The sequence below is a fragment of the Vidua macroura genome, chromosome Z (genome assembly GCF_024509145.1).
Source record: "Vidua macroura isolate BioBank_ID:100142 chromosome Z, ASM2450914v1, whole genome shotgun sequence".
Classification (NCBI taxonomy): Eukaryota; Metazoa; Chordata; class Aves; order Passeriformes; family Viduidae; genus Vidua; species Vidua macroura.
In genome coordinates, this window is record NC_071611.1 from 76,135,095 (window position 1) to 76,158,245 (window position 23,151).

Sequence of the window (23,151 nt, forward strand, 5' to 3'; positions counted from 1 at the left end):
CCGGGAGAAAGAGAAGCAGTTCCTGAGGCTGCTGAGTACGTCCTGGGGATTTCTTGTGCCATCGAGCAGCGCATTATAGTGTGTGCCTCAGCATGAGCTGTAGCACATGTTCTTCCTCGCTTTGGTGTCAGACAGACCTTTTGGACTCCCTACAGAAGCCATTGTTGTGCTCGGAGGCAGCCAGGGAGCATTTGGGGCGTTCCTTTTGCCTTTGAGGGCAGCTGGGCGTGGGTGTGCTTTGCCTGAGCTTCCCTGTGCAATAAAGACAAAAGCAGGGATTGTGTCCTGAGCCGCAGTAGCCTGCAACCTATGCAGTGACCGAGTGAACATGTGTGTGCTAGTCTGGCCAAACGGATCAGAGCAGTTGGCTTCCTAGATTCCCTTTAGACTCCTGACTTGTCAGCAGTCATTGGAGACAGAATACATCAGTGAATTTGATTGGCTGTGGGGCTTGTTTAATGCTGGTGTTGTTTTTATGACTCCTAGTACTTCTCCTATTCCTTCTACAGTTGTTTTTGATAAGAATCCTCCATTTTGGTTAGCCTGACCTCCTTGAAATGAACATCAGGTGACAGCACAATTAAGAGAGGAAGAGGTCTTTTCAGTACGCCCTAAAAGTTAAAAAATGATATTCTTAGAAGAATCTTGAGGAATCAGAGAGGAAGAGTTCTTTTCAAAGTGCCCCAAAAGAAGCAAAACAGGATACTCTTTTTACAGTCCCTCTTTGATATCTTAGTTGTATGCTTAGGAAGATGCATCAAAGAAGGAAGCCTCTGCTGCATGTTCCTCTGGTACCAGGCACGCTGTACTGCTACTGCCCGCTGGTAAATACTCCTGGAATACTAAGCATTGGCCTCAATCCCTGCACAGATCGTACTCTAGGAAAGCACACCAAGGCCTTGCTGATCCTGCAGTACAACTGAGTTGCTTCTTGCCACTGGTAATAGCTGCCAGTGCAGTGCTGTCAGAGAATAAGCGGTCAGGTACAGAACAGAGCCCGGTTTACTCAGTGTCTGCCACCAGCTGTTGGGACAAAAGGTGGATTGATCTACTGCTCCAGGGTCTGAAGTCAAAGACAATCATGTTCTGTCTTGAGTGAGGTCAGCAGCTTGTAACGGGGCTCAGTCTGGCTCTGGCTTCTTCACAGTGGCTGTCAGTGGCCATTTGTGGGCTTTGCCGAGCTTTTTGTCATACCTGCCCTGCCACTGACAGCTGGTGTGACTGCAGAGGCTGGAGCCTTCCTTAGCTGTGAGGTTGTAGCTGCCGTCCCGTTGCTGCAGCTTTGCCTGGACTGATGAAAGGATCAGCATCTCATTTGTGCAGGTGTCTGTGTCACGGCAGCGCCTGAGGAGCGGCGCTGTCCTTGTTCCCCGTCTGGGCTGTGCCCATTTGGGAAGATGGGGCATGTGGGTGGTGTTCAAGGGGCTGAGTCCAGTGCCAGTGACTGCTGCACGCCAGGCTGAAGACAAGGACTTGTAGTTCTTCACTACATGGGGAATGGGCAAAGTCATCTTCAGAACTTAGCCTGCTCATCAATGAAGAGGGTCCTAATTCTTAGAGCCACTGTTCTTGGTTATAGCATGAGCTGCTGCTCTCTAAAAATGTCAAGGCATTCTTTAGGCAAACTGCTGAGAGGTAGAGAAGGTGCCCTCCTCTCCCGGAATTCACTTTGCAATATTCTTTCTGCCTTGGTGCCTGTCCTTTTCTGGTCTCTGTCTGCTCTGATGCTTTTTCCATGGGCTTAGTTTCCTCTCAAGGTAACCCTTCAATGGAGTGTGGAGAATCAGGCTCTGTACAGGCCAGGTGTGCTGCAGAGCTACCTGTCTTGCTGGGGCTGCTGTTGTTGTTCTTGTTGATGTGAGTGGAACTGAGTTTCATATCTCCTGGAAGTCAGGATCTCTGTTTTGAAGTGTGCTTCTTGCATTTTGTTTTTCAGGGCGTGTGGTGAGTTTGGGAGATCCAGAGAAGAAGTACACTGGATGGAAACCTATTGGCAGTGGGTGAGTGCAGCCACGCTTACTTCTACAGAACCATGGGCCAGGTATTTTTTGGTGCTGCAATATCACGTGGGAAGTCAGGCAAGCTGCAAGCATCTTCAGGCCCTGGCTTTAGTCTGTCCCTGTCTCAGTGCTGAGGCAGTACAAGGCATCATGAAAGATCACTGGATGCTGACGACATCTTGCCTGCCTCAAGGAGCAGGACCTGGAAGCCTTCCTGTCCCTCAAACATGTGGCGCCAGTTTGCCTATTTTCCCAGGAGACATGGTTTTGTATGATTCAAAGTAATTTGGCCACACTCATGAAGGAAGAAGAACCTGAGAGAGCAACGTCCCACCTGATAGCTGTCAGATAGCAGCTGTCAGTAGCATTTCTTAGTAGCATTTTGCTGAAAACAACATTCCGTGGTCAGGAAAATAAGGAAGGCTGTGTGGTGTTGCCTGAGTTTGGCAGGTAGGATGAAAAGAGAGTGGTGAGAAGGCCCAGCAGGACTGTATGTTTCATTGCCTGGAAAGGCATGCCACAGGCACAGATGCCAGAAGGAAAAGGTGAAGAAAACACCCGCATGCACAGTCTAGTGTGTACATTTGAGATTTGTAGCAGCTCTTTTCCTTCTGGTTGCACCCAGCTTTTCCCTTGGACACTCTGCGTGGCAGAGGGCTGCTGGGCTGCTGTGCCTTTGGCTGGAGAGTAGACAAAGCCTGGTGGTTTTGAGACACTGCAGGCAGCAGAGAGCTCCTGCCTGGGCTGCCTTTTGCTTCTCAGCACTGACCAACTTCTCTGTTCTTGCCACTGTTCTGTTTCCAGGGGGTTTGGAACCGTTTATAAGGCCTTCAATGCTGCCACAGGACGAGCGGTAAGTGCCAACAGCCCATTCAGATTTTGCAGCCCTTGAGTGCTTTCCCTTGTGATGTGATCCGTGGCCAAAGCTTTGGGCCGCCTGACTCTTTGCTGCAAAGGCTGTCCCACAGAAGCAGCCTGTCCAGAGGCAGGCTGCAAAATGCATTTGGGACAGACTTTGTCCTCCCTCCCTACCTGAATGAATGCAAGGATGGCGGTGGTGCCTTTCAGAGAAGGACACGCTGGCTTGGACTTCCTGGATAAACATGCATAGATTAGCAGATGGCAAGAGCCATCATTCCAGCCCAATTCCTCTTAAGCCCAGGTTCAGACACAGATAGGATTTCCCATTGTTTTCCATCACGTGGTTCAGTTTAAAAATATAATGCAAGTCCTAAAGAAGGAGAGATCTTGTTTGGAGCAGAGTTTTGCCTTTCAGTCCTAGGGAACCTAGTTCACACACACACACACACACACACACACACACACACACATGCGCGTACAGATCAATGAGAAGAAATTGATGAAGAGCCTTAAATAATACAACCTTGTGTTGATCCTGTGTTGAAGACATGGTGTCTTGGAGAGTCCTGCTGCTCTTTGGGACAATAAGTTCATAGTCCTTGATTCTTGTTTTTGGCTCTCGGCAAATACAACTGCATCTTTCTGGTAGTTCATTATCCACCTGCAGTGCTGCGCTCAGGAACTGCACTTGGAGGGAGGTGGAGGAGGCGTCCGAAAGCCCGAAGCCCTGCTTATGACCTGGCGTGCATCCATAGGGTACCACATAAAGGGTTATTCATTCTTAAAGCCACTAAAGAATTACAAATGACAATAATTCCACGGTGTAAACCGTGTTCAAGATTGTTCTTCAGAGTCGCGAAGCCCAAACTGAAGAAGTTAGGATGTGCTAGGATTGCAACTTTACTTTGAGTCGCCTTGGAGTTCTTTCTTGGACAGCATGGTCCCTGTCATGTAGGTGTGTGTTTCCTTTGGCACCCAGTCAAGAATGGCAGCCATCTCCAAAAGACTGGTGAAAGCCCCTAGAAATGCTAACGTATTTCCAGTGGTTTTAATTTACCTTCACAGGAGCAAAATTACTTTTGGCTTGCAAAAGATGTGTGAATGATAATAGTAGTGATAAACAAAGTCTGTTTGAGAAGTCTGCAGGTGCAGAGAGTGCTGTTAGCGCTTTGTGGTTGATGGTTTAGTGTCCATTTCTACCGAGGTGACAAGGCATCCAGGCCCGTGAGTGCACGGAGAAAGAGGCTCTCGTAATGTCCGCTCCTGATGGCTTTTCAATGTCATTGTAGGTGGCCGTAAAGCAAGTTAATCTCCAGCACCAGGGCTGCGAGGATGTGTTGAAGGAAATCCTGGTCATGAAGGAATATAAGAACCCCAATATTGTCACCTACCTAGAAAGGTAAATATTCTGGCAGAAAATGGATCTTTCAACATCAATCTAGTCCTGCACAAGGCATGGGAGGAGATTGCATTTTGTCCCCATGAATGCTTCCTGGCAGAAATAGCTTGGAGATCGATCTCAGAAACCTGGCTCTCTTACTAAGCCAGCAGCATGTTTCCCAGGCTCTTGCCTGATTAGAAAACCTTTCTCTTTCTCTCTGACTGAGCTGAGAATACCCACAGCCTCCTTTTCCACGGATGTGTCTTCCTCATTCAGACGGCACAGATGGCAAGCAGTGGATAGCCTGGGTGGAGTGTGTCTTCATTTGATTCCGTCTTCATTTACCAGTGACCTGGAAACAAAACTCAGCTGCAGTCTTTCCTTCATCCGGCAATTCAGCTGCTCACATTCAGCTCCACTCTGTTGCGTTCATCTTGCAGCTACCTTGTCAGTGAGGATGTCCTGGTGGTGTTGGAGTATATGGATGGAGGCTCCTTAGCTGATGTGGTCAGCATGAAAAGGATGGCTGTAGGACACATAGCAACAGTGTGTCGGGAGGTAAGGGGTCCTGCTTGTGCTTGGGATGGCTTGGACAGGCTCGTCCCTCAAAAGCGCTGCAAAGCGAGTGATTCCATGTTCAGAGCTTTCTTTCTGTGTTGCTCTTATGCTTTGGAGAAGAAAGAGCATTGGGAGTGAACTGCCTGCCAGTGTCCCTGCCCTTACTATAGTCTGTTCTTTACTCTTCTAGACCATTGTTGAACTCCCTGTCTCGTTTTCATTTGTATTTTCTGTTCTGCACTTTGCCTCTCCAAGCCTTTGCCCAAAACCTTTCTGCATTGCCTTCTTTGCCTGTAAGTGCAAAGGTGCTGGTGTCCAAGTTAAACCAGCAGCAAAGCCAAAGAGAGACTCATCTGTCACAGTCCCAACTTCAAAGGATGGCACGGCACCCACCATGCTGCTTGCTACTGAAAACTGACAAATGAGCTCCTTCCAAGTCTGCTGTCGAGGAAGCCCTATAACCCTTGTCCTCCAGCCTCCCACCCGACAGTGATCCCCTTGGTACCCAAGGCAGGAACTTTTTCTCTTTTGGCAAACCATTGCTTGTCCTCCAGACAGCGAGAGCGCATCCAGTGCAGCAGGGATCACTCTGACTGGCTTTGCAGGGGACAGTCTTGAGCAAGGACTGATGTTTCCCTCTCAAGCGCTAATATGCCTTGCCTTGGAAAGACCCTGCTCTCCTCCTCGTGTTGCAGCAGCAAGCACTTCCTCTTGCCAGCGCTCACTGCTCCTTTGAGATCTGTGAATCTTCAGGAGCAGTGTCCTTTTGGGTGTGATGAAATCAGATCAGGCTAACTGTTGGCCTCCTGTTTCTTTTTTCTCTCCCAGTGCCTGCAAGGCCTGGCTTTCCTTCATGCCAACCAGGTGATCCACAGAGACATCAAAAGTGACAACATCCTTCTGGGCCGGGATGGCTCCGTCAAGCTGGGTGGGTGTTCTGGGTCAGGCGCAGCGCTCCGGGGAGGCGGTGTGGGGCTGCTTTTGAGCGGCTGCCGGGTGCCTAGCAGTGGTGCTGGTGAGAGGGCAGGGAGCACTCTGGGAGCCCAGGGCGCAGCTGTAAGGGGCTGAGTGGTCTAGAGAGCAAGAAGGTAGCAAGAGTAACTTTGGTTTGTGTGTGTGTTCCTTCCAAAGGGAGAGAGTTACAGTGTAAACGTTCCGGTGCTTGAGGAAAAGCCAGGGTGGGAATCCTGGGGTGGAGGGGTTGCTAAGTGGACAATTGCCCATGTCCTTGGCTGCAGCCCTGAGGAATGAGAGCCCAGCTGCTTTTCCAGCTCGATTCAGCACTGCATTCTGAGACGTAGAGTGAGGAAGCCTTTTCCTTGGTTCCCTACTTGAAGCAGTGTTTGTTTTTCTCTTCAGCTGATTTTGGCCTCTGTGCTCCGTTCAGCCCTGAGCAGAGTAAACGGAGGTCGATGGTCGGGACCACTTGCTGGATGGCACCCGAGGTGGTGAGAAGAGAGCCATACGGCCCCAAAGTGGACATCTGGTCCCTTGGCATCGTGGGAATAGAAATGGCCAAAGGAGAGGCTCCTTATATTCGGGAAACCAGTGAGAGGGTAAGGTGCAAATACGCTCAGAGAGCGGTGTCCTTCTCCTGTGTGTCCATTAGACAAAATCCCATGCCCACAGCTTAAAGTGCTTCCACCAAGGCCCACTTGTAAAACCGTCCTTGGGGCTGGCATCAGCTGTCAAGGCAAGACCTGTTGCAGCTTGGAAGAGCTGGGGCTGCACTGGAGCCTTTTTTCCTTTGGGAGGGAAGGCTCATCTCTAAGCATCTGCTAGGCAAGAAATTGCCACTGCAGGCTGGAGCTTAAAAGATGGGGTCTAGGTGAGCACTGAAGGATATGGAAGAATCACGTAGAGTCTCATGTTTCCTTTGGCTTCAGGCTAACTACCTGATAGGCAAGCAAGGCGTACCAGACCTGCACAAGCTCAGGCTGCCCTCTGGCTTGTGTGAATTTCTGGGCTGCTGCCTGCAGATGGATGTGGACAGGCGAGGCTCTGCCAAGGAACTTCTGCAGGTACAAGGCAAAGCGGCTGCAGCCCAAAGAGCTGTTCCCTGTCAGGGTTTGTTCCTCGGCCAAACTCCAGGGCTTCCGATGCCCCCCCCCACATAGCAATATCCACTCTGGGTGCTTTTCCAATGAAAACCAAGCAGGATCCAAGACTGATTGAGATTAGAAGGGACCAGTGAAGGTCATCTAGTCCAAAACCCCAGTCACTGGCAAAGACATCTTCAAGTGGATCAGGTTGCTCAGGGTCCTATTCAAGCTGACCTTGAATGTTGCCAGGTCTGGGGCTCCTCCCAGCTCTCTGGGCAGCCTGTGCCAGTGTTTCAGCACTCTCCTCGTAAACACTTTCTTCCTTAGAGCCAATTGAGTGTCTTGTAGCTTAAAACCATTCACCCTTGTCCTCTTACAATTGGCCTTACTAAAAGATTTGTCCCCATCTTTCTTAGAAGGCCCTACAAATATTGAAAGGTCTCCTTGGGGCTTGCTCTTCTCCAGGCTAAACAAGCACAACTCTCCCAGCCGTTCCTCAGAGGAGAGCTCCCAGCTTCTGGTCATTTCTGTGACCCTCTTTTGTTCTCAGGTGGTGTATTCATGTTTACCTGGTAGCAAAGGTACTGAAGTATTGCAATGCCAGGGACGGGGGCTTGAAGAACACAACAAAAGCAGTCTAGAACCAAGCGGTTCTAGATTGGTCCGTGGGAAGGCAGGGGCTGTGGGGGAGCTCACTGTGAGCATCCGAGGCCACTCAGCTTGTCCCTCCTGCCCCAGCCTTAGAGGTTTCTGCCAGCCAGACGGGGACAGCTGAGCAGGAGTTGTGCCAGCCCCATGTGCTGCCTGGCCTGCTCAAGTAGATGAGAATTGCTGCGGCTTTGCTGCCAGGTTTTGTGGCAGACAAGGGGCTGGTGACCAGGCCATTTCCTTGGCTGTTCCTGCTGAGAAGGAAGATGGCAGCCAGCACAGGAGCGGGGGGCATGCCAAGGCAGACACTGCTCTTCTGCAAGCCAGAGCTCAGCCCATCTGTGCCCTGCTGCTTGTGTCCTTGCTCCTGGCTCGCTGCTGAAAACCTGCGTGTCCAGCGCTCCTGAGAACAACACGTGCGGTCAATAATTTCAGAGCCCTTGGGAGTCTCTTGAGGACTGCCCAATGCCCCACATCTCCTTTGGGCACTCAAATAGCCCATGTCAGTAGAAAAGAGGAGCTGGAATAAGTGTGTTGAGTTTCCTGAAAGGAACAAAATCTTTGGACAGCAAGCAGCAATCCCACAGTGCTGTCAGGACAAAAATGCCAGCAAGTGATGACACCTTGAGGAACGGACTAGTGCAGTTCTGGGCCATGTTTGCCTGTGCTAGCAGCATCCTGGACATGAAGGCTCATGTGCTGATGGTGACCTCAGGCCACCTATGTTTGTGTATTTCTGGGGGCTAGAGGAATCCAGCTTGACCCTGTTAGGAAGTCAGTTTGGAAAAGAATGGTTCCTTTTTCCTTTGTCTCTTTTAATTTGGTTTGTTCCTTTTCCCCTTTGGGCAGCATCCATTTCTCCAGTCAGCGGAGCCTCTCTTAAACCTCTTCTGACAGCCTGATCGCTGTCATCCCTGCAGCCAAGTCATGCAGGAAGCAAAGGAGATGACAAGGAGCACTTCAGCACTTGGAGAACTGAACCTGTGAGAACAGGTAGAAATCCTGAGGGGAGAGGGGCCAGGAAACAGGCAGCCATCAGAGCAGGAAAGGAAGGTGGCATCTCCTTTTCCTCGCACCTGCTGATCCTGCTTTTGAATTTCTGCCTGGGACAGCATTGCTGGAGGGCACAAAGTCACTACTGACGTGCACTTTTCAGGTGGGGGGTGGTGTGAGGCATGAACCTTCCACTGATTATTTGGGGAGTTTGGCTGGCACTTCATGTGGAAGTGTCTTCCTCCCCTCACCAGGAGTCGGAAGGGCAGCGTCTGGAGGCACAGCAGCTGCTGGCACAAGGGGAGAATTTCCTGGCAGAGGTACAGAAGGAGCAAGAGAACAGGCTGCTTGAGATGAAGCAGTAAATTGCCATCATGCAGCCTGGGCGAGAAAAGATAAGAACCAGAGAGAGTCAAGAGGCACAGAGTGTGAAAAGAGAGTTTGTGTGTTGTTTTGGACTCCTCTGGGCCCCTTATGGGCACTGTTTCTCTGGACACTGTCTGTCTGGGTGGCATTGTCTCTTAGCTGGCCCTTGGTAAACAGTGCTGGAGAGGTTTTTGTGTCTTCAGGGAGCGGTCTGGTGAGAGGCTACCAGAGCGCAGGTTTGAGGAAGGCAGGAATGGCGCTGCAGGCCCAAAGAGAAAGGGAAGCCCAGAGCTTCCCCTCAGAAGGAGGGAGGTGCCACGGGAAGCCCCTGAAGAGCCAGGCTGGAGCTGTGGGAGAGGGCTGGCTGTCAGGCTGCTGAGGAGGTGCCTGAAGCTGCTGAGTACGTCCTGTGCATTCTTTGTCCAGTCGAGCAGTGTATTATAGTGTGTGTGCCTCAGCATGGGCTGTAACACATGTTCCTCCTCGTTTGGTGTTGGGAGAGACATTTTGGACTCCCTACAGAAGCCACTGTGGTGCTTGGATGCAGGCAGGGAGCACTTGGGGCATTCCCTTTGCCTTTGAGGGCAGCTGGCAGTGGGTGGGCTTTGCCTGAGCTTCCCTCTACAGTAAAGACAAAAGCAGGGATTGTTTTGGGAGCAGCAGATGGCTGTGACCTAGCCAATGACTCAGAGAAGGTGTGTGTGCTAGTCTGGCCACACTGATCAGAACAGTTGGCTTCCTGGATTCCCTTTAGACTCCAGACTTGTCACCAGTCTTTGGAGATAAAATACTTCAGAGAAATTGATTGGCTGTAGGGCTGGTTTCATACTGCTATTGTTTCTATGACTGTTTGTACTTCTATTATTCCTTCTCCAGATCACATGGGCCCCTGCCATCTAAATCCCAACTCTAAGGGCTTTTCAAATGAAAAGGAAGGAAAGTTGCAGTGAAGCAATCGAGGAAGCAGAAGAGATGACCAGGACCACTTCAGGATTACTTCCTCCAAAGGCAGCTTGGAGCTGGACTCACAATAAAAGTCCTATACACCCCCAAGCCTGCTGGACGATTGCCTTCCTTGTCAGCCATGGAATACGGCTCTACGTTCCCTTCTGAATTGGCCATTCTTTCTTAAAAATGGAAAGTCCCTCTAAAGGGCATTCTGGTGTGTTTTGGATTTGGCAACAATCTCCTCCATTTATCAGCTCCAACCTACACTGCCTTTGGAATGCTGTCCATTGGCTAGCTTTTTCCCCAACCATGGATTTCTGGATGAGGAAGAAAGGGCAATTGCATTTCCAGCCAAAACCCAGTGAAGAGCAGGGCAGCCAAAACATCCTGTGGAGATGCAGGCTTTCAGCCGGGCACATAGAGGCTTTTGGTTCCTGCTCGGTGTAGCCGGCACGTCTCCTCTGTGGACTGCTCCTGCCTCCCACGTGGCCATGGCTAATAGGTACAAGGCTCTGCAAGTGGATCGAAGAAGGTGCGCACATCTGCTGGCAGTACAGGAGAGCAGAGAGGAAACAGCCTGGCAGGACCCTGGCCAGCAAGGCAAGGCACCCGCTGGACCTGCTCTTTGTCAACAGAAAAGGACTGGTGGGTGATGGCACGCTTGGGGTTGTCTGGGGTTCAGCAATCATGACAAGTCTCTGTGCTTGGCTGGGTTTGTTCCTCTTTCTGTGCTTTCTGTTGTCCCTGTGCTCTGCGGTGTCTACCCAGGGCTGTGTAGCTGCATGGCACAGCTAAAGAGCAGGAGGGCCTCATTTGTCTGCCCTTTGATATGGCTGCTCACAGCAGCCTTTTCAATCTGCAAGCTCCATCTGGAGAGTGATTTCCCCCCTGTGTTTGGTCTCGGAGGCCAGGGCCTGTCATCTGTAGTCTCAGGTGGCATTGAGGGCTGCCCAGTGCCTCAGGCTGCTGTGACCCTGCCGCAGAACAACAGGAGACAGTGGCAGGTGGTTGTTTCCAAAGTCACATCCTTCAGGGGCGGTGTGCCATGTGTGTCCTTTGTCCAGCCCAGCCCCAGACCTAGGGATCAGACGCAGGCGCTGCTGCTGCTGCCACTGAAGTCAGCGAGGATTTGGTGGTTGGTTTCCATCCCAGCAGAACTGGTCACTTATGAAGCCGGCTGCTGATGGCGCCCTGCAGATCTCTGGGCTGCACGGCTGTGAGGGAGCTGTTCCTTGTTGTTTTTCTCCATCAGGGAAAGCTGTGTCGGCCAGGTGTGCGTCTACAGGGCAAACAGGGAGCACGCAAGTCTCTTCCATCTGTGTCTGCTGAGAGTGGTGATCTTTGAGATCAAGTGGCACAAAGTCAATTGCTTGTGGTCCCTCTGTGGGTATCCATGTTAGGTAATGCTGCTAAATCTGCCTGTAGCACAGCAGCAGGGGGAAAAGCCTCTCAGCTCTGCAGGTGCGGTAAGCTGCCATTGGTGCGCAGAAAAACTGCATTTTGTCTTTATGAGGAAGAGAAGAACTGGCTTAGCAGCGAGAGAAGGTGGAATGGTTCTTCTGATCTTTCCTTCTGCCTCGTACGGGCAGATCTCTGTGGCTCATAGGTGTGCCCCTGACTGGCAGTAAACGGGGGAATCCCCGGAGCCATAGCCAGGTTGGGCCATGAGATGCCGGCTCCAACTGGGAGCACAGCCCTGGGTGGGCTCACCTGCAAAGTGTGGGCAGACTGTGTCTTGGAGGTCGGTGCCACAGGCAAAGTCCATCAGTTTTGCCTGTCCGGTGGCCAGGTCGAGGAGGATGTTCTCTGGTTTGATGTCCCGGTGCAGGATCCCACAGCTGCTGCAGTATTGCATGGCCTTCAGCACCTGGAGGAACAGCCCCTGCACCACTTCCTCCAACATGGAGCCCCCATGGCAGAAGGAAATCAAAGAGGTTCTAAGACTGCTCAGGGCGCTCCATCACCAACACGAAGTTGTTAGGGAGCTGACACCAATCCAAGAGCTGAACAACACCATGGAACCCAGTGGACACCTTGTCCAGCAGCTCGATCTCCACGGGCACGTGGATTCCATTGGGCTGCAAGAAGACCACAATGCCGTCAGTGGGGCTGATGCCATGCCAGGGGTCTGGAAGCCCTCACCCAGCCCAGGATGCTCTGAGCCCTCCACTGAGCTCACGCCAGCTCTCTCCTGAGGCGTCCTGGCAGCTTCCACTCTCCCGGGCCTCAGCTTACCCCGCCTGTCATGTGCTGTTTTCTGCCGCTGGCCCAAGTCATTCACCAGCTCGCCCTAATGACGGATGCAATCCCGCGACACACATTTGATGGCCACCTGCGAGCCAATGGGAGCAGCGGGCTGAGCTCAGATCCCACCCTGCCCAGCCCCGCCTTCCCTCTCCTCTGCCCTCCCCCTACTCCGCCCCTTGCCAGCCCCACCACCCACCGGGGCGTTGTCCGCCAGGCACGTCCCCAAGCAGACGGTGCCCAAGGCACCGCGGCCCTGCAGGTAACCCAGCGGAATCGCTCCTGCAGGGCCTTCCCTGCAGGCGAGGTGTGGCTGTTGGCGTTCGGGCCAGGGCTGGGAACGGTCCCCGACCTCCCCGCTACGGCCCCCCAGGCACCTCGGGCTGGGCATCCCCATCTGAACAGGGCACTGGCATCGGGCTGGGCGGCCACGCTGCCGAGTGGCAGAGCTCAGTCCGGGGAACCTGCAGCGGAGGCGGGAGTGAGGCCCTGCCGCGCGTGTCCTCCGCGGGCCCGAGAGGAGCCACAAGCGGAGTCGGGGCTGGAGTCGTGACAGATGGAGCTGAGGGGCGGCGATGCTGCCCAAGACGCAGCTACTGAGGCCTGCCCGGCAGCACCACGGGCAGTACGGCGAGGGCCACCAAGGAGAAAGCGCTGCCGACTGCTCTATGGACTCGCTCCATCATTTGAGCAATGCTGCTCCAGTCCACAGACCATGAAACAGAAAGGGAAAAATCACCCACTTGCAAGAATGCCCAGAGCGTGCCGTGAAAAGATTAAAAAAAAGGACTCTTGCAAAAGTCTCCAGATCATGCAACTAAAATGGTAAAATAAGGACGCTTACATGAGTTTGGAGACTGTGCCAAAAAAGGAGGATAAAAGGACACTTGCATGAATTCTCGGACTGCACAGCAAAACAGGGGAAAAAAAGAAAAGAAGGACACCTGCACAAATCCACAGAGTGTAAGGACACCTGCATGTGTCTGCAGACCCTATGAGCACAGAGAAAAAAAAAGGATGCCTTCAGACACCCTGCTGGGCAAGAGACACCCCCTTTTTAGCTGAAGCTGTTGGCAGGAGTTTTACCAAACATATGCCATCTTTATGCCAGTTTTGTTTCAATTTGCTGCCCCAGCAAAAAACTTTTACTTACCTGTCAGACCATTAAAAACTTTGCAGGATGACACCAACAAGAATGCCCTGCCAACTGCTCTGTGGATCCACTCCACCATTTGATCAGTGCTGCTCGAGCCTGCAGGCCAGGAAACAAAGAAGGAAAAGGAACCCATTTGCCCCAGACTGTGCAAGGAAAAGGGGAAAAAAGGGACACATGCAGCCATCGGCTGACTGTATAAGAAGAAGGCAAAAATAAAAGACACCTGCACATGTCTGCAGACCCTAGAATTGCAGCTGAAAATAAAAGGATGCCTGCATTTGTCCACAGGCTTTATGGCATCAGGCGACAAAAAGGGCTCCTTTGAAAAGGCACACACTGTCCCAAAGCAGCACAAAACCCGCTTGAAGTGCATAACCCATAGCTCAAAGGATCCAAGAGGAACGCAGAACAGGCACCAAGCCCACACACCCTGTCCTTTGGCCACCAATGCTTCTGACTAAAACCAGTTCCCTAAATTGGAATGCCTGTCATTCCCGCCCGTTCACTGCGTGGCTAACATCAACCAGCAAATTGTAGGGCTCACTGAAGGAAGAACGATTTTTTAGCGGGGAAAAGATGCCGACTAACAAATCACCCATATGTGTTTGCATGACACTGGAGCAGCGTTTATGTTGGCAATATGGCAGGGACACGTCCTCTGCACGGGGCAGTGCCCACGTCCTGTGCATGGCAGGGGGTGCCCTTGGAGCAACCCTCACACAGTGAGGGTGCACCCATGGGGGCATTTGCCCATTCTCTCCACTTCCACCAGCTCCCAAGTCAGCCCTTCTCTTGACAAACTTCTCCGTCCAACACTGAGCTCCTTGTGCCTTTGCCAAAACCCACTCCCGTTGGCTTGTGGGAAACCTGCAAGGTCAGATTCCCCATGGATGTGGGTTTGAAATCTCTGTCATGCCCACGATGGGTACGTGCTGCATAGTACTGCATTTTTCAGTCATCTGCTGCTGTCTCATTTCCGGCCTGCAGGAGCTGAGTAAATTGATCCTGGTTTTCCTGAGCTAACTTAGTCTTTTCTTTTCAGGGCCATATAGCTCACTGAACCACAAACTTCACATCTACTGCGGACAGTTGCAAGCACCAAGCAGGGCAAACGATCCAAAGTGCAGCTTCTGAAGAATTCTCCTCCGTCATTTCATTCTAGACTTCCTCATAACGTGCCTCAGTACCTCAGGTTTCCAGTCTCACGGGTAACAGGAGAAGGCCACAGGTCAAGAACAGGAGTTCAGCCAATGGCTACAGGAAGCAGAGGAATTCGCAAGGCAGGTGAGTGCTGGAGCTGATGGAGGCCTGCCAAGCTGCCTGCTCTTGTCTTGCTGCTGAAACCCTGAACTTCAGTGCTCCTGAGAACAGCACTTGGGCCTAAATCCCACTGGAATCAGCATTTCTTAGAGGGATTGGCATTTGCTGAGGAATGGCGTACACTGCTCATCCTCTTGGCAGTTAACCCAGGCCATGTGTTAGAAAGGACAAAGCTAAGTGAGTCTGTGGAGTTTCCTGGGAGGAACAAAGCCCTGTGACAGCAAGCAGCATTCCCAGGCTGCTCTCAGGGGGAAAATCCCAGCAAGCTGATGACACCTGGATAAAGGGGTGAATACAAATGTGAGCTACGTTGGCATACAATAGCAAGGTCTGGGACATGAAGGTAAGGGGCAAATAGTGTCATTGATGCCTTTGCTCAGGTGTTCCATATCAATTTAGCTGAAAATGTCAGTGGTAAGTCTATCATCTTATTACATTAGAAAAAAAAACAATAACAAAATGACTTTAACTTCTGTGGCTGCTTTGTCTCTAGGTTCAAATGTTGTTAGGTTTGAATTCTGATGCCTATTGGAAAAGTGAATGGAATTAGCAGAATTAATGCATTGTTTAGTTATTTTTTGGTTTGTGCTTGTTTTGAAGTATTAGCAGATGCTGCGGTGTGTCTAAAGTAGTGTTAAATTCATATGAACTGAGTGGTGGGATGAAGTCAGAAAACAAATTCTGTCTGGCCTGGATTTTAAAAATCATGTAAGCCACATTCACAGCACCTTTAGGTGAAAAAGAAAGAATGTTTTTCTTTGGTTTGCTGGTTTATTTGTTCATTTATTTATTCATTTGTAATTCTCAGCTGATAATAGGCACAGTGAAACCAGTGCAACTGCACTAATGATTGCTTCAGGGAGAGGCTTTTTGAGTCAAGTAGAGCAGCTGATCAGTATGGGAGCAAGTATCCACTGCAAATCCTCTAATGGCTGGTAAAAAACAAACAGGCAAACCAAAGCATAGATTTGTCAGTATACAAATGAGAAAGAATTTTCTTTAACATTTAAACTAATTGCTAACTTAACAGGCTACTGTAAGCAATAGTAAATTTTGACATTCGAAACATATTTGAACTTCTGTTTATCACATTGTATTCCGGAAATTATAAATTGAATTCAGAGTCTTAGGCTGTGTGTCTTTTGAAGCAAGAAGTTTAAAAAAGATTTCTGTGTATTTTTTCAGGATGGCTGTGGACTGGGCTAAGCACTTGGGAGAGACAGAGGTGGTTGACTTGTGGGAATCCTACAGGTAAGCTAAAACAACTTTGTAGAAACAGCTGAAGGGAAATGTTGAAGGGAAATTTGCATTTTGGCTTCTAATCAGAACAATTTTTAGCTTTTTGTGCCTTTAAGTCTGACCTAAATAGCAGGATTTATTTGAGACCAGGAATGTTTCAAAACCATGCTTTTTAAAAAACTGGTGTTTGTAGTCAGTGTATTTCTTTGATTATGTTTGATTATTGATTTGCACTTGATTATATGCAAATCCTAGGATAAGTATAGTTACAGTGGTATAGACTTCTTTCATATTATTTTTTTTTTTTATCATTTTGATGTGGGCATTGCTATCATGATTATATGTCTAGGCAGGAAATGAGTCTAGTGACTTAGATAAATAGAGATAATGATTCTACTATGTACCATTTTAATTTCAGATGCTTATTTAGGAAACAAACCCGTTGTGTTTTTGTCTATACATTGTTGTCCATACATAGTAGCCATATGAAAGAAATTCAGTAGAAGTGACATTTATACTAGGTCATTCAAGAATTGGTTTCTGATTAACGTACAGTTACAGTTCAGTTGTCATTTTGCAGAGACTAGTATTTTTAGAACACTTTTTAGTGTCGTTTCCACTTGCATAGTACCTACTTATGGGAGGAAAACATTTGGGAAAACATTGCTTTGAAATACTTTTTATTTAACAGGTAAACAAGTAGTGTCTTTATACTTTGAGTTCTGACACTTTGCTTATGGCTGTGTTTCAATAAAGAGTAAGAACTGAAAGTTATGCTAAAAATTGAAGTTTCATGCTTTGTTGGATTGCACTTAAACCAGTGAACAGTAAGAGTATTTTGGAGGTGCTGTTCTGCTACACTTGAAAATTAAAATTGGAAAGGAGTAGTCTTGTTGGTGTTGATCTAAGCTTAGTTGGTGGCTGAATGCAAACCTGAAACAAACAGCCTTGATTCTGGTCTGGTCTGTGCATTTTGCTATTTGCTTCAGCAGGTTTTGGAAATCTGGATGAAAGCTCCCTGGTCTGAGCAAGTGCTAGTGAGCTTAGCGCAGAGGACAGAGAACTACTGACAGCTTATCATCACAGTTTTGATGAAAAGGTGGATCTGGACCTCATTATGCACTCACTTCATAACATCTGTCATAGTTGTGAGACCGGTAAGTATAAACACACACTCCCAGCCAATGACTGTACTTTGAGCCTTTGATGAATCCTGCCCTTCTTTTGGAAACACTACATAGGTAAAACCTTCCAAATGCTACTCTGCACAGTACTGATGGATATTTTAAGCGAATTTGCTGCTTAACTCTGCAAACCTGCTTCTCTTTCAGGAGCGATTTTAATATTTCTTCCTGGATATGATGAGATAGCTTGAGGGACCGCATTCTTTTTGATGACAGGAGATTTGCTGATCATGCGCACAGGTAAAGCCTCTATGGTTGAGGTTTTCACTGTGTCTTTCAAAAACACTTAAATGTGCATTAGATATCAGGTTTTCATGCTTCATTCAAATACTCCGACTTTGGATCAGAAGAAAGTCACCTCCTGCTGTGTGCAAGATAGTACGTTTTAGAGGACTTTGACAGATATTGTATTAATCTCTTTTGTCTTTGCTTTTAACTATAGTTCTGGTTGTTTTAATTGCAGATTCTTTCTACAAATACAGCAGAAACCAGCATAACAGTCAATGATGTGGTATTTGTTATTGGCTCAGGCAAGGTGAAAGAGGTATGACTGGTTAAAACCTTCTGTGACAAGTAAACTTCCTAGTGTTATTCTAACATATGTAATAGGTAAATTTTAGAGTACTATTTTCTTATAGTAGGCTGACAGCTAGTGCATGTCAAGTAACAAAGATCACAGAAGTTTTGACATTCTTTTTATGACAAATACTGTAAAAAATTAGCTGTTAATAAACCTTGTAAAAGCTATTGTAGATTGAAATGTTGATGCATTTTACATTTTCTGTTAGGTGTTTTAAAATGAGTCCATCTGTTTAGACTGCCATATTCCTGAGACTTAAGAGAGCATTGGGAATTCCCTTTTTCCTACTGTTGTGTCAAGTCGAAATCAAATCCATTAAGTTTTTAAGTATTGCTTTTGTTGTGTTGAATGCCCATTCCCAAATGACGTGTGAAGGAAAGGAGAGATAGTATGATGAGGCAGTTTTAGACCTATGTCTTTGAAAATGAAGTTGGATTTCATAGGGCAGATACATGCCAAATTTCTAAAGTTCCTGTCTTTTTCTGTGACTTTGCATCAAATGCAAGAAAATAAGGATGTGCTTTCTAAATGAGACAAAGAAGAAGACCTTAATCAACACAAGAACATGTTTTTTCCTGGTTTGTGATAATTCAAAATACAGTCCATCTATTTTATTGACTCAAAATTACCTACCGAGACTACAAAGAAAACTTCAAGTTAGGAAACCGTAGCACAAAGATAATGCAAAACGTGTATTATAAATTCAATTGAAAGGAGGTACTTCAGAGCATACCTCTGTGCCAGAAGCTGCTGGTGTTTGTTAAAATTATTTTTTCTATTTTTTAAAGAATTTCTGTTAAAAGCTTATTAATAACTTCTTTATTTCATGTATCATGGTTAATCATGGTTTTATGTTCCTTGCTCTGCTTTTATAGAAGTCTTTTGATGCACTGAGTTGTGTTACAATGCTGAAAATGGTGTGGATTTCAAAAGCCAGTGCTATCTAGAGAAAAGGCAGGTGATAAATGCTTGAGATTTGTTTTTATTTTGCAGATTTCAGCCGTCCTGTATGTTAAGAGTGAAGTGCAAACCTATAGCAGCCAACTATTCCCCAGCCAAAACAACTGGGTAATATTTCTAGGCTAGTCCAGTATCATCTTGAACAATGGCTAATACTTCTTCTCTGCAGTAAATAAAGAGTCAGCATGTATTTTCTTGGAGTAATTTCCCAAGATACAGAAAAGCGGCCCTCAAGAATGTCCCAGAACTTACATTAGGTCCAGGTTGTTGTTCCCCCATGAACTGAATTGCTCTTTCTGCCACGTAGCACCAGCATGCAAAGTTGTTTGTCCATGGGTAAAGGACTGCCTGCTGCTAGTTTTTAATTGACACCCTGGCGTCCCTTCTTTAGAAGTGACACTGAGCAGTGATTCCTTATTGACCATCTCCAAAGTACTCATAGAAATTCAGACTTTGCATATTCATCAGGATGCTCAGGATCATACTCCTGTCAGCGCTGTGAGGGCTGAGAAGTTACGTGTGTAGATAGCAGCAACTGCCTGTAATGTTGTCATTATCCTCCAGGTTTCTGAGCATGAACTGTGAGCATTTGCTGTCTCTGTTCCTTCGTTCACACATGTTAGGGTCTTCATTCTACCATTTACATCTAGACTTCCATTTACCCTTTCCACTTTACCTGAGCTTTGTGGATGCCAGGGAGTATGATATTGCCACTTTGTTCCTACTTCTTTAATTATTTTGGAGGCAAAGGGTGGCCCTCTGTCTGAGTCTATTACTTCTGCTAGTCCGTAGTGGGGGATTATCTCTTCTAATAGTATTTTTACTACTGTTTGTGTAGTTGGAGGTAGGGAATGCCTCTACAAAGTGAGTCAAGTGATCTATTATCACCAATAAGTGTTTATACCTTCCTACTTTAGGCAAATCAGTAAAATCAATTTGAATGTGGGAAAACGCTCTATGTGCCAATTCCCGTCCCCCCATTTCCCTTTGTCTCCATTGCCTCTTGTTGACCCCTTGACAGGTTAGGCATTGTTGTGTTATTTGTTTAGCTAAGGTGTGCATCCCCATACAAGTGCATTTAATTGCAAATTGGTCTATTAATGCCTGGGTACCCCAATGTGTTTTTGTGTGAATTGCTTCCAGGATTTTTCAAGCCACTGACTTTGGGAGTACCTCACGGCCATCTGGTAATTCTTTTCTATTTCCCTTCTCTATGATCCCCATTTCTCTTAGTTTTTCCTGCTCCTTTTCGGTGAACACCAATATCTGGATTGGTCCGTGTAGTATACAATACTTCTTGTGGGGATTCTCGCAAGCACAATTTATTCCACACATCCCAAAATCTTTCCAACAGTCGTGACAACGTTTGCCCTCTAAATCAGCTGCACAATCGGGGCAGTCTTCCCTAACCCTTTTGGTAATTACAGTTTCTTTTAACACTCTAAGAGCCGCATTTTTGGCCTCTTGATCAGCGACATTGTTTCCCCTTATTTGGTTACGTATCCCCCTCGGGTGGCCTTTTACATGAACTACAGCGATTCCTTCAGGCAACCTTAAAGCTCTCAGTACTCTCCTAATTAAAGCCTCACTAATTAATCCCTTTCCCTGTGAATTAATCAAGCCCCTTTCTTCCCATATCTTTCCAAATGTATGTATTACCCTTTCCAAATGTCTGTATTATAAGCATATTTTGAGTCTGTATAAATGGTTCCAACCTTTCCTTTTAACAGCTCTAAGGCCCGTAATACTGCATATAACTCACAAGCCTGTGCCGACCACCCTGAGCTTAATGGCCCTGATTCTATTACCTTCAAGGTTTTTCCATCAATTACAGTGCAACCTGATTTTCTTTTTCCATCTATTACTCGAGACGATCCATCCACAATTAATTTCTCGCAATCTTCTAGTTCTTCTTCCTCCAAATCAGGCCTTTTCTTTATCTGTTCTTCAAGAACTTTTAGGCAATCGTGTGTCAAGTTTTTGCTAGGTTCTCCGTACAGAAATTGAGTAGGGTTTTGGAGGGAAGTGGTTTCTAAGCTTAATTTTGGTGAAGAAATCAGGATTCCCTCATATTTTAGGAGCCTAGCATCTGTGATCCATTTCTCTGCTTTTTGCTGTAACACTCCTCAAATGTTGTGGGGAGATAGTACATGTAATTCCCCTCCAAAGGTTATTTTTACTGTTTCCTCTACTAACAGTGCTGCTGCAGCTGTTGTTTGTAAACAAGTGGGCCAACCCCTAGATACTGGGTCTAGCAGTTTTGATAAAGAAGCCACTGGTTTTTTTCCTCCCTGCCCAATCTTGAGCTAATACTCCGTATGCTGTACCATCCTCAATGTTTACAGAAAGATAAAAGGGCCTTTTTATATCAGGAAGACTGAGAACCGGTGCATTTACTAATTCTGCCTTAAGGTCCTGTAGTTTTTCCTCATCTTCCTGAGTCCACCTAAGCAAGCCTTCTTTTGTTAGTTTCTCATATAGGAATTTTACTTTCCTGCTAAATCCCTCTATCCATTGTCTACAGTACCCAGATGATCCTAGCAGCTGTCTAACCTCCCGCTTCGTCCTTGGCCTTGGCATAGCCAAGATTCCCTTGACCCTTTCCGGGTCTAATTTCTTCATTCCTTGACTCAGTCTATGTCCGAGATACTTCACCTCTTTTTCCACAAATTGTAGTTTGGATTTTGACACTTTGAGTCCTTTCAGGCTTAGAAAATTGAGTAATCTCATACTCTCTTCCCTGACAACTTCCTCCCCTTTTCCAGCTATTAACAAGTCATCTACATTCTGAATCAGGACAGCCCCTTCTCTCAATTGAAAACCTGTAAGTAACTGCTCCAGTGCCTGGCCAAATAAATTAGGGGACTCTGTAAACGCTTGTGGGAGTACCCTGTGGGTGTCTGGGTCTTCCCATTCAAAGGAAAAATAGTCCCTACAACTCTCTTTGAGGGGACATGCCCAGAATGCATCCTTTAAATCTATAACACTATACCACTGATATTCGGGGCCTAACTGACTTAATAAAGTATAAGGGTTAGCTACTACCGGGAATCTTTCTACAGTCCTTTTGTTCATTTCTCCTAAATCATGTACCAAACGGTATTTCCCATTGGGTTTTTTAACAGGAAGGATAGGAGTATTAAAAGGGGACATGCAGGGTTCTAATAACCCTTGTGCTTTTAATCATTCGGTTTCAGGTTTGACCCCTTTCCTTCCTTCATTTGGAATTGGGTATTGCTTAACTCAAACTGGGACTTCAGGATTCCTTAACATTACTTCAAAGGGCTTTATGTCCAGTCGGCCCGCCGTTTCTGGGGTATACCATACTTCAGGGTTAATTTTCTGTTCGTCCTCTACCCAAAGAGAACATAATTTAATAGTAGCTTTTTGTCATTTATGTCGATTTCAATTCCTAATTCAATCATCAAATCTCGTCCCAGTAAGTTATAGTCAGCCTCTGGAACGAATATCAGTGACCCTATACCTATTTTGGAGCTGGTTTCAAAAATCACATCTTCAATTACAGGCACTTTAAAGGCTTCCCCTTTTGCCCCAACGACCTGTATTGTTTCTCTTGATAATTTACACCCTGAGGGAAGGGTTTGAACCGTTGACCTCTCGGCTCCTGAGTCCACAAGGAACTCCTATTCTTGCTGCTGGGGACCAATTCTCAGTTTTACCAGGGGTTCTGTTCTTTCCTGGGTCCCCAGCAAATAGAGCCCCTGACTTCCTCAGTCTTCCTTGAATTGCTTTTCATCTGCCAACCTTTTTCTGCATTCCCGCCGAAAATGCCCTCTCTTACCACAATAAAAGCAGCTTCCCTGTCCACCCTCCTTTTCTCTTCTCCCTCCTTCCACCCTCTGGCCGCTCGGCTTACTTCCCTGGAACCGATGAGGCGTTCCCTTCTGCCCTTCACGTACCACAGCCATCGTTACTCTCACTCGTTTCCTCTGTCCTTCTTCCTCTCTCTGGACATACACTTTCTGACCTTCCCACAACAACTCTTCCAGGCCTCTACCGTGCCAATCCTCAATCTTTTCCAACTTTCTCCTAATGTCAGGCCAGGCTCTGGCCACGAATTGGGTCTTTAACAACATCTGTCCTTCCGGAGTGTCAGGGTTTACTCCGGAGTACAGCTGAAAAGATCTCCGGAGCCGTCCTAACCATTCCGTGGGATCCTCATCTTTCTTTTGACTCTCACAAAAAGCTTTATTCATGTTCTGCCCCTTAGGGACTGAGTCTCTGATGCCTTGCATAAGAATTGTTCTTCAGTCTGCCATATGTGTCCTATGCAGGGGATCCTGTTTATCCCAATTAGGACGCTGTAAAGGCCACTTAGCATCTGCTTGGGGTCCTGCCTGATGGTCTCTCTCCCAAATCCTCATACCAGCCATCCTGATCATCCCTCGCTTCTCAGATGTGCATAGATTCCCCAGTATTGACTGCATTTCGTCCCACGTACACACGTTGGGCCCCAGAAACTGATCCACACGCTCTGCAACTCCGAGGGGGTCTTCCAATAGGTGTCCCATTTCTTTCTTGAACTCCCTCCCATCTCCTGAGTTGAGAGGTACCTCCACATAACCTATTCCTGGAATTTGGGCTGGTTGTCCCTGCTGACCAGCATTGGGGTTAGGGATCATTCCCAAAGCTACTTCCCTTAGTGGATAT

The 23,151-nt window shown here is 47.6% G+C and overlaps 1 protein-coding gene and 1 long non-coding RNA gene across 2 annotated transcripts; both read left to right on the forward strand.

The window, feature by feature from the left end:
- The first annotated feature begins 6,168 nt into the window (after positions 1-6,168).
- On the forward strand, positions 6,169-6,917 carry LOC128822385 (serine/threonine-protein kinase PAK 3-like). Its single transcript, XM_054004082.1, has 2 exons — positions 6,169-6,356; positions 6,687-6,917. Exons 1-2 carry the CDS (start codon positions 6,213-6,215, stop codon positions 6,915-6,917), a joined length of 375 nt encoding a protein of 124 aa, XP_053860057.1. The 5' UTR covers positions 6,169-6,212.
- A 10,503-nt stretch (positions 6,918-17,420) lies between these two features.
- On the forward strand, positions 17,421-21,337 carry LOC128821807 (uncharacterized). Its single transcript, XR_008441240.1, has 3 exons — positions 17,421-17,484; positions 18,396-18,478; positions 21,246-21,337. It is a non-coding gene; the product is annotated as an uncharacterized LOC128821807 (long non-coding RNA).
- The last annotated feature ends 1,814 nt before the right edge of the window (positions 21,338-23,151 follow it).

Coding starts and splice junctions, on each gene's coding strand:
- LOC128822385 (XM_054004082.1), top strand. CDS start 6,213: ATGGTCGGGACCACTTGCTGGATGGCACCCGAGGTGGTGAGAAGAGAG. Junction 6,357..6,686: donor TTCGGGAAACCAGTGAGAGG/GTAAGGTGCAAA, acceptor CTTTGGCTTCAG/GCTAACTACCTGATAGGCAA.